The sequence below is a fragment of the Agelaius phoeniceus genome, chromosome 2 (assembly GCF_051311805.1).
Source record: "Agelaius phoeniceus isolate bAgePho1 chromosome 2, bAgePho1.hap1, whole genome shotgun sequence".
NCBI lineage: Eukaryota > Metazoa > Chordata > Aves > Passeriformes > Icteridae > Agelaius > Agelaius phoeniceus.
Window position 1 is genome coordinate 136,656 of NC_135266.1, and position 9,931 is coordinate 146,586.

At 67.9% G+C, this 9,931-nt stretch overlaps 1 protein-coding gene across 3 annotated transcripts; it reads left to right on the forward strand.

Moving 5' to 3' along the window:
• Positions 1 to 17: 17 nt before the first annotated feature.
• RRP8 (ribosomal RNA processing 8) lies at positions 18 to 9,661 on the forward strand. Of its 3 annotated transcripts, XM_054654519.2 has the most exons (18): positions 18 to 151; positions 228 to 388; positions 465 to 876; positions 1,094 to 1,223; positions 1,489 to 1,595; positions 1,695 to 1,791; positions 3,955 to 4,134; positions 4,450 to 4,764; positions 5,146 to 5,228; positions 5,564 to 5,702; positions 6,006 to 6,140; positions 6,232 to 6,355; positions 6,429 to 6,565; positions 7,256 to 7,369; positions 7,600 to 7,781; positions 7,888 to 8,113; positions 8,812 to 9,022; positions 9,225 to 9,661. In XM_054654519.2, the coding sequence occupies exons 1-18, from the start codon at positions 87 to 89 to the stop codon at positions 9,491 to 9,493; spliced, it is 3,087 nt and encodes a 1,028-aa protein (XP_054510494.2). In that variant the 5' UTR covers positions 18 to 86; the 3' UTR covers positions 9,494 to 9,661. The 3 variants fall into 3 exon arrangements, with proteins under 3 accessions (XP_054510494.2, XP_054510498.1, XP_077048402.1); XM_054654523.2 differs by lacking the exons at positions 18 to 151; positions 228 to 388; positions 465 to 876; ... (1 more) ...; positions 1,489 to 1,595; positions 1,695 to 1,791 and adding an exon at positions 2,641 to 2,847; XM_077192287.1 differs by lacking the exons at positions 18 to 151; positions 228 to 388; positions 465 to 876; ... (2 more) ...; positions 1,695 to 1,791; positions 4,450 to 4,764 and adding an exon at positions 2,642 to 2,847.
• Positions 9,662 to 9,931: the final 270 nt, after the last annotated feature.

The window sequence follows — 9,931 nt, forward strand, 5'->3', positions numbered from 1 at the left end:
CCCTCCCGGTCCGCCGGGCCGCGAGGAGGGGCTGTTCCCGCGGCGGGAGCACGTGCGTCCCGGTACCGAGCGAGGGTCCCCGCTCCATGTTCGCGGAGCAGGGCTGGGACGATGCAGCGGAGCCGCTGCCCCGGAGGGCCCGGGCCGGCCGGTAAGCGGGCGGTGCGAGGGCGGCGGGCCGGGCCAGTCCCGGGCGCGGGGACGTTACCGGGGCCCGCTCTGCACAGGACCCCCGGAAAGAGGCGGCTGCCCGGGACCCCTCGGGACGGTGAGGCGGCGCGGAAGCGGCCCCGGAAGCGGAAGAAGGCCGGCGGGCCGCGGGCCGCGGCGGGGGAACTCCCGGCCGGTCCCGACGAGCCCCGGCAGGCTGGGCAGCGGCCGGACACAGGTACCGGGACGGCGCCGGGGCCCGGCGGGCAGGGGAGAGCCGCCTCTGCACCCTGACCCCCTCTCGATGCCCCCAGACGGCGCGGCTGAGCCGGCGGAGGAGCCCGGGGAGCCGGCGGGACTGAGCCGTCGGCAGCGGCGGAACCGGCAGAAGCGGCAGCGGCAGCGGCAGCAGGAGCCGCCGGCGGGGTCGGACGGGGAGCGGGGCTCCGGGCCGGGCCCCCCGGACCCGCCGGGCCCCGCGGAGGCTCCGCCGGAGCCGCGCTCAGGCCGCGCGGCCGCGCTCCGCGCGCGGATGGAGGAGCGGCTGCTCGGCGCCCGGTTCCGCTACCTGAACCAGCAGCTCTACACCGGCAGCAGCCGGGACGCGGCGCGGCTCTTCCGCGACGACCCCGCCGCTTTCCACCTCTACCACCGCGGCTTCGAGCGACAGGTGCGGCGCTGGCCCGAGCGCCCGGTGCAGCGCATCGTGCGCTACCTGCGCCGCCGGTGAGCGGGGCCTGGCGGGAACATGGACCGGGGGGCCGGGAGCGGGGCCAGGGGCTGAACGGAGAGCCGGGGAGCGGTGGGGCCCGTGAGTGATCGGGGGACCGGGAGCGATCGGGGGCCCGGGAGCGATCGGGGGCTCGGGAGCGATCGGGGGCTCGGGAGCGATGGGGACAAGGCGCCGGGCCCGGCCGCTCTGAGCCCGCCGTCCGTGCCCCAGCCCCGCGTCGCTGGTGGTGGCGGATTTTGGCTGCGGGGACTGCACGCTGGCCGCCAGCGTCAAGAACCAGGTGCACTGCTTCGACCTGGTGCCACTGAGCCCGCGGGTCACCGTCTGTGACATGGCCAAGGTATGGGGCACCCCCGGGCAGGGAGGGTGAGCAGGCGGGACCGTGACCCCGAGGGTCCCGTGCGGGCTGGGGGAAGCACGGTGTGTCTGCTCGAAAGCTGGGTCTGTGCCTGGGGCACGGCTGAATCCACGAGTCTGGGCAGTCCGGGGCGAGTCCCTGCCCCATCAACATCGCCATCCTCCTCCTCCTGCTCCCGGGGGTGTGCAGAGCGACTTCCAGGCCAAGTCATCTTCCTCCTCCTCCGGGGCTGTCCCGGGGTGGGCAGGTGCCGCTGGCGGCTGAGGCGGTGGATGTGGCCGTGTTCTGCCTGGCGCTGATGGGCACCAACCTGCAGGAGATCCTGGGAGAGGCCAACCGTGTGCTCAAGCTCGGGTAGGCAGAGGTCCTGGGGCAATGGGGGATTGGGGCAGGGCTGCTGAGCAGCGTCCTGGGGGTGCCTGGGCACCCTGCTCAGAGCTCAAGTGACCGCAGGGGGACCCTGCTGGTGGCCGAGGTGGCCAGCCGCTTCGAGGACACCCGTGCCTTCCTGAGGGCCATGACGCAGCTGGGCTTCAAGACCGTCTCCAAGGTGTGTGCCCTAGGGCTGGGCACTGGGAGCATCAGGAACCAGGGAGCCCAGTGAAGGGGTCCAGGGAGGGGGTGTCCTGAGGCCAGCCTGGTGTGGAGCAGACCAGGGGTTGGTGAAAGTAGATGGGGGTGGAAGGCATTGGTGCATGAGGGACTGCAGATGGGAGAATGGGGGATGCATATGCACAGGGGTGGAGCCCTGGGGGAAGGTTTGGGGGACTGTGGGGGCACGCTGTGGCAGTTTGGGACGCAGCTTGGGTGGGGTGCTAGGGGTGGGGAGGGGATGAGGGGGGCCTGGAGTGCACTGGAATTGCTGTGCAGGGCTTGGAGGTGGGCGTGTAGCCCAGGAGGGGCTTGGGGGTCCCGGGGCCTGGAGGAATTGTGGTGTGGGGTTGGTGATGGGTGTGTTGGGCATTTAGAGAAGTGTGCTGGGGGCTGGGGTACTCAGGCAGCACAAGGGCTTTGGAGCCAGGGTCTGGGCACAGTGGGGGTCTAGAAGGAGGCAGGGGGGGATGCGGGGTTCTCTGAGACGGCATTGAGTGGTGCTGGAGGGCTGGGAGTTCCGGGGCTATGGTGATGATGGGGGCTCCGAGCTGCCGGTAACAGAGTCGGGTGTCCCTGCGCCCCCAGGACCTCTCCAGCTCCTATTTCTACGTGTTGGAGTTCACCAAGACGGGCCCGGCCCGGCCCGGCCCCGCTCCCGGGCTGCGCCTGCGGCCGTGTCTGTACAAGCGCCGGTGACCGGAGCGCCGGGATGGGGCGGGGACGCGCCGGGGTGGGGGCGGGGCCACTGCCGATGGCCCCGCCCCCTGGGCGCAATCACCAATAAAGCCGCTGCTTTCTCACAGCTACGCCTGCGCGTCTGGGGGGCGGGGCCGCGCCTGCGCGGTGCGGTCGGGCCTGCGCGGCGGCAGCGCCCGGGACCGGTGCCGGGATGTCGGGGCCGGGCCCCGCCGGGGCCAAGCTCGACATCAACCGCGCCGGCGTGGCCGAGCTGGAGGGTGCCCTCAGCGGCATCGGCCGCCGCCGTGCCCGCGGTATCGTCCGCAAGAGAGAGGTGCGGGGGGGGGGGGGGGCGGTCCGGGGAGCGGCGGGGACGGCACCCCGCGCTGAGCGACCCGGGCCGGGACGCCGAGGCGGGGATGGCCGTGGCGGTGTCGGTCCCGGGGCGGGGGCCGCGGGAGGAGTGCGGGGGCGACAGCGCTGTTTCCGTGCTGGTAGCCGGGGCAGGTGGGGGGCCGGGATCCCCGAGTCCCGCCCCGAGCTTGCGGGGCCGGGCGAGCGCAGCCGCCCCGGTGCTGCCGGGTCCCGGCAGCGCCCCGAGCCGAGCGGGGAACCGAGGGAACGGGCGGGACTGGCCCCGCACCCCGACGGCTTCCGAGCGCCGTCAGCGGCGATGGCGGGGCGCGACCCTGCGGCGAGTGGTGCCCCGGTCGGGGGCAGAGGGAGCGGCACCGCGGGCCCAGCCCGGCGGGCGCGGCAGCGGCAGCCGTGCCCTGGTGCCACAGGGATGGGCAGCGCCGCGGCCGGGCGAGGCAGGGCTGGGAGCGCTTGGCATGTTCGGGGCTCGAAGAGGAGGTAGAGGGGCGGATGTCCAAGCGCTGTGGACACGTACGCTCGGGAACACCGGGAGGCGGGAGGGCAGAAACAGGCGATACAACGGGAGGGTGGTCTGGAGCAGGACCTGTCCCGGGCGGTGCTGCTACTGCAGCCCTTTGTGGGGAGCAGCAGCAGCACCGTCAGACGAGCCCTGTCGCGTCAGAAGGGCCAGTCGGGCCCTTCCCGGGCTCGCTGTCTGTCGAGTCCTGCCCCAGCACAGCCCGGGCCGCTGGATTCCTCCCCTGGAGGGCGCTCCGGTAGCCGTGTAGGGTGACGGGAGGCAGCTGATCCCCGATCGGGGCCGGGCAGTGCCCGGGGTCCCGCGGGACAGTGGGTGCCTCGTATATGTGCATCTGTGCGTGTCCAGCTGTTCCCCTGCCCTGGAGCTGCAGCCTCGCTCCCTATCCAGCTCATCTGGGGGCACAGTGCTCCTGCCCCAGCTGGCAGCTTTGGGCTGCTGCCCCCCTTTCACAGCGCTGTGACTCTTCCCCACGGGGCCGCTTGGGCAGGGGGCTCTGGGAGCAGGAGGGATTCTGTTCTGGGCAGGGCTGACTTCCCTCCGCAGGAGCTGAAGGGCTTCACTTGCTTGGATGACCTGCTGCACGTCAAGGGCATTACCACACGCATCCTGGAGCTCAACAGCCAGCGCATGACGTGCCGGCGCTGCCCTGGCCCCGAGGGGCCCCCACGGGCCAGCCCCGCTCCCCTGGGGGACAGCGAGGACCACAGGGCACCTGCGGCACAGGTAGGTGCAAAAGGGTTCCTGCTGCCAGGTGTGGGGATAAGGGACGAGGTATGGCTCTGGGGAGCTCAGGGGAAGCTCGTGGCGAGTAGACAGAGCTGCACTGGAGGATTGTGGAGGAGCTCGTGGTTGTGGTTGCCCTACAGCCCCCTCAGTGCTGTTGGGTGGAGCCCCTGTGCTGCAGGGCCATGGCTCCTACTGGCAGCGATCCAGCAGCACTCCCAGCCCTTGCCCTGCTCCTGGTCTCCAGCAGGAGTCTGGAGGTCTGTCCAAGGCTGGTGCAGAGTCAGCCCTGCTCCCTGCCTTTTCCCTGCTCAGGTGGTGGCTGAGGAGGAGGAAGAGGAGGAGGAGGAGGAGGCCCCAGGGCCCTGGGAGCCGGAGCGCCCCTGGAAGGGTACCCCCAGGTCCGGAGCAGACCCTGATGGTTCTGGGGGGCGGGGAGCACAGGAGCCCCCCAGGTCCACCAGGGAGGAGGAGGAGGAAGAAGAGGAGGAGGAGGAGGAAGGGAGCTGCTGCAGCGAGGAGGGGGAAGACAGCAGCAACGTCTACCTGTACTACACGCTGGGAGAGCGGTGGATTGACTACCTGCAGCGCACTGGGGACGGGGGGCTGCTGCGGCACCTGCGCCCCAAGGTGCCGGGGGCTGGGGCTCCGTGGGGCCTGGCTGCTGGGCCTGGGGAAGGAGATGCTGCCCCAGTCCCCATGCAGACCCCTGGCCTGTGTGGGGGTCCTGGGTCACAGGGTGGGGGAAGGAGGTGCTGCCCTGGTCCCCAGCCCTCGCTGGCCCTGGTGCAGCCCCCCTGCCATGTGTAGGGATCCTTTGTTGCTGTAGGGACCCTGAAGGGAGAAAGCAGGAGCAGGTGGGGGTCTGCCCCATAGCTCTGGGCAGAGGGCCTGCAGGGGTTGGTTCTGGCTGGGTGGCCTGTAGGGGTCCACAAGGATCTGCTGTGGGCAGGGGGTCTGCAAGGGTCAGCCTGGGTTTCTCCAGCCCCTCCAACCTGCTGTGTCCCACAGATGAAGCGGAAGTCAGAGAATGGGCCGGATGGCCGGGCCTTGTCCCCCGGGAAGAAGCTGTGCAAGGGCTCTGACTATGGCAGGTGAGGGGTAGGGGGGCTCTGAGTGCAGCTGGTGAAGGGGGTCCTGTGTGCTGGGGCAGCACATGGCTCCTGCTGCCCTCCCCAGGAGGATGGTGGAGCCACTTGGGTTGAGCAGGGGTTGGCCCAGGGAGATGCAGCCCTGACCATTTGCCTGTCTACTGAGCAGGCTGGGCTGCATGGGGTCAGCAGGGTGGGAGCAAGGAGAAGGGGTCAGTGGGGTGGAGCTCCCACTGTCAGGAGCCAGTTCCAAGAGCCTTTGGAGCACCGTGGCGAGAAGCAGTGCTGGCATGTGCCAGCTGTGCCCTGGCCTCACCTGTGCCTGGTGTTTCTCCCAGGACACTGGGTCCCTGTACACCCAGCCCCACGACCACCTTTGGGGACCTGCGCAATGCCAAGGTGGGGCAGGCCCGGCGCCGGCACATCCCCCCCGTGGCCCCCCCACCTGAGCTACAGGACTGGCTCCGCACCTTCCAGGTATGGCTCGCCTGGTGGCTCCAGGCAGCCTGGGTATGATGGGAGGGAGCCGACCCTGAGGGATCCCCACTATGGGCAGGGGTTGGGCCCATAGTGGATTTTAGGTGGTTTTGTTTGTGTGAGGAAACACAGAGGAGGTTTCAGCCCTGGCCAGGTGTGGTGTCACCTGTCTCACAGCACCTGTGGCCCACCAAACTCCCAGCTGCCTCAGGCTCCTGGCCTGGGACAAGAGGCCTGGCTGCCTGGGCTGTGGATGGGCTAGCTGGGGACACAGAGCCGGGGTCACTGGGGTTCCCTCTGCAGCGCTGGAGCGGCCCAGAGAAGCTGCTGGCCCTGGATGAGCTCATTGACCGCTGCGAGCCGGCGCAGATCAAGTACATGATGCAGGTCATCGAGCCCCAGTTCCAGCGGGACTTCATCTCCCTGCTGCCCAAGGAGGTGAGTGAAGCTTGGGGACCAGGGCCTGGCCTGAGCCTGATCCCCCCCCCGCCCCCCAGTGACCCCTCAGTGACCTTTATCCCCCCCACAGCTGGCCCTGTACGTCTTGTCTTTCCTGGAGCCACGGGACCTGCTCCGTGCAGCCCAGACGTGCCGCTACTGGAGGGTCCTGGCTGAGGACAATCTGCTCTGGAGGGAGAAGTGCCGTGAGGAGGGTGAGGGTCCTCCCAGGTGGGGAACAACCCCAGGCTTGACCCAGGTGAGGCAGCACCGTGTTGTCCCCCGCAGGGATCGAGGAGCCCCTGCACCTGCGGAAGCGGCGCCTGCTCAGCCCCGGGTTCATGTACAGCCCCTGGAAATTTGCCTTCCTGCGCCAGCACCGCATCGACATGAACTGGCGCAGTGGGGAGCTGCGGCCCCCCAAGGTGGGTCTGGCTGTCCCTGGGGACAGGCTCTGGGGAGCTGGGTGTCCAGCTGGGTCTGGCTGTCCCTGGGGACAGGCTCCAGGGAGCTGTGGTCCCCCAGGTGAGCCATGGAGAGCTGAGGGGCTGGTGGGGGTCCTTCTGGGGACAGAGCCCAGGTCACTGGTATGGGGAAGCTGGTACAGGATCTGCCACGGGGATCAGATCTGGCTTGCTCAGACCAGTGAGGGCAGCAGAAGTGAGGTCCCCTGGGCCTGGAGAAGGGGGTTCCTTCCTTTGCCCCTCTCCAAGGCCCCATGCAGGGCTGCAGCCAGCCCCAGCACCCAGAGAAGGTGCAGAGTCATAGGGCTCAACTGTGTTCTGTGCAGGGAGGGTCCCAGGACCCTGGTGATCTCTTCCTGGGGGTCCCTCCTGCCCCTGGGCAGAGTCCCCACCCACCACCCCTTCTCTTGTTGCTGGGTTCCTGAGCCCCCCACTCCCTGTTCTGTAACCCTTGCCCCTGAGCAGCTGCCAGACACACCTCACACCCCAGCTCTGCTGCCCTGCAGAACCATCAGGGGGTGCAAGTTATTTGGAGACCCGCTTGCCTTTCCTCCCCACAGCTCCTGCTGTCTTCTCACTGCTCATTGTGCTGGGGGGTCCTGCTGGCTGGGGGGACCACACTGCCCCCCACACACTCCTGCACTCCCACAGGTACTGAAGGGCCACGATGACCATGTGATCACCTGCCTGCAGTTCTGCGGGAATCGCATAGTAAGCGGTTCTGATGACAACACGCTCAAAGTGTGGTCAGCTGTCACAGGGGAGGTGAGTGTCACTGTCACCAGGGAAGTGAGCGTGGCATTGTCACAGTGCCACAGGGGTTTGGGACAGGGACCATCTCCCTGTGCTGGGCACAGGTGGGGTTACACCCTGGCTCCTGGGGTCAGTTTGGGCCCTTTACAACAAGGACGTGGAGTTGTGCTGCTCCTCTGTGCTGTTTCAGGGGTGGGGAGCTGTGAGAGGGTCACCCGTCCCTCATGTCCTGTTCCCCACAGTGTGTTCAGACGCTGGTGGGCCACACTGGGGGGGTTTGGTCCTCCCAGATGAGGGACAGCATTGTCATCAGTGGCTCCACGGACCGCACACTGAAGGTGTGGAACGCGGACAGCGGCGAGTGCGTGCACACACTGTACGGGCACACCTCCACCGTGCGCTGCATGCACCTGCACGGCAACAGGTACAGCAGGGGCTGCGTGCTGGGCCAGGGGGCATAGCCACGGGGCTGGGGCTGCTCAGCCCAGCCTGCCCTGGCAGCTGGGCCCCAGGTGTCCCCTCCCCTGCAGGGTGGTGAGCGGCTCCCGGGATGCCACGCTGCGGCTCTGGGACATCGAGACGGGGCAGTGCCTGCACGTGCTGATGGGCCACGTGGCGGCCGTGCGCTGCGTCCAGTATGACGGCAACAAGGTGGTCAGCGGTGCCTACGACTACACGGTCAAGGTGTGGGACCCTGAGAGCGAGAGCTGCACCCACACACTGCAGGGGCACACCAACCGTGTCTACTCGCTGCAGGTACAGCCCTGTGTGCATCCCCTCCAGCTCCCCTGCCCTCCCTGCTCTCTCAGGTACTACCTTGCAGGTACATCCTGCTCCCCCTGCTCCCTCAGGTACAACCTCACAGGTACATCCTGCCCCCCCTGCTCCCTCAGGTACATCCCTCCAGGTACATCCTGCCCCCCCTGCTCCCTCAGGTACAACCTCACAGGTACAACCTGCCCTCCCTGCTCCCTGCAGCTACAACCTGCCTTCCTGCTTGCTTGCCCTATCGCTCCCCTGCCTTCCAGTCATGGGCACAAGCTGTGCCAGAGGTCCCACGTGCTGTAGGGACAACTAGGCTGTGCCTGTGTCATGCGAGGCCCTGTGAGCTTTGCAGGGCCATGTGTGCCCTGAAGGGGATGTATCTGCCCTGCAAGGACACATGGACCATGTTTGTGTCCTGTGGGGACAGTCTCTGCCCCCCTGACCCCACTTCCCACACACACATGCTGTGGGCAAATAATCCTCCATACCACTTCCCTGGAGCATTTCTACAGTCCAAAAAGGCAAGACGTGTGTGAGCCTGTCTCATCTGCTGAACTGGGGTCTCTGGTGGTGCTGCTGGAACTGGGGGCGCTGTATCCCAAACCAGGGGATGTGAGAGCTGTGGGCTGCACCCCAAACCAGGGATGCTCCTGTCCTCGGTACTGAGCTGGGTCCCTTCTCTGTGGCAGTTTGATGGGACACACATCGTGAGCGGGTCCCTGGACACGTCAATCCGCGTGTGGGATGTGGAGAGTGGGAACTGCCTGCACACGCTCATGGGGCACCAGTCCCTCACCAGCGGGATGGAGCTGCGCGACAACATCCTCGTGTCTGGCAACGCGGACTCCACCGTCAAGATCTGGGACATCAAGACGGGGCAGTGCCTGCAGACTCTGCAGGGTGAGGGGATTGCTCAGCCCCGGGGGGCAGCGGGGGAGTTCCCTGCACCAGGGGGCTGGCAAGGGGCAGCTCTCTCCCTTGGGGCTGGGCTGGCTGTGTCTGGGCACAGTGGTGTGTGTCCCTGAGGAGCCAGGGCTGGGTTGGCTCTGAGGTGCCATGTCACACAGTAGCCGGTGTGACACTCACGGGTGCCTCCCCCTAGGTCCCAGCAAGCACCAGAGTGCCGTCACCTGCCTGCAGTTCAGCTCCAAGTTCGTGGTGACCAGCTCGGACGACGGCACGGTGAAGCTGTGGGACCTCAAGACGGGGGAGTTTGTGCGGAACCTGGTGGCGCTGGAGAGCGGCGGCTCCGGGGGCGTGGTGTGGCGCATCCGCGCCTCCAACACCAAGCTGGTGTGTGCCGTGGGCAGCCGCAACGGCACCGAGGAGACCAAGCTGCTGGTGCTGGACTTTGACGTGGACCTGAAGTGACCCCGGCCAGTCCGGGGGTCCCGCGGGAGGGGTGGCCCCGGCGCAGGCGCTGGCCCCCGCGGGCAGGACAGAGGGAGCCCGGGCCAGGCCTTATTTATATGCGCGGGAGTGCCCGGCCGGGCTGCAGGAGCATGTTTTGTACACGGAATATATCACTTTATTTCTGTACTGGGGCTAGTGCTTACCTGCCCCAAGCCTGTCCGGGGCCGCAGCTGATGCCCTCTGCCCAGGGGCTGCAGCAGGGAGAAGAGGGCAGGCTCTCCCAGGGACATGCACACACATGCCCTTAGCTGGTGGGCATGGGCCTGGCAGCACCTGGCATCTACCTCACACTACCCTGAGTGCCCACTCTGCACCAGCCAGGTGTAGTGAGAATGTTCAGGGCCCTACAGTGTCCTGGTGACCACAGGGCTCCTGCAGGGAGACTTGTGTCTCACA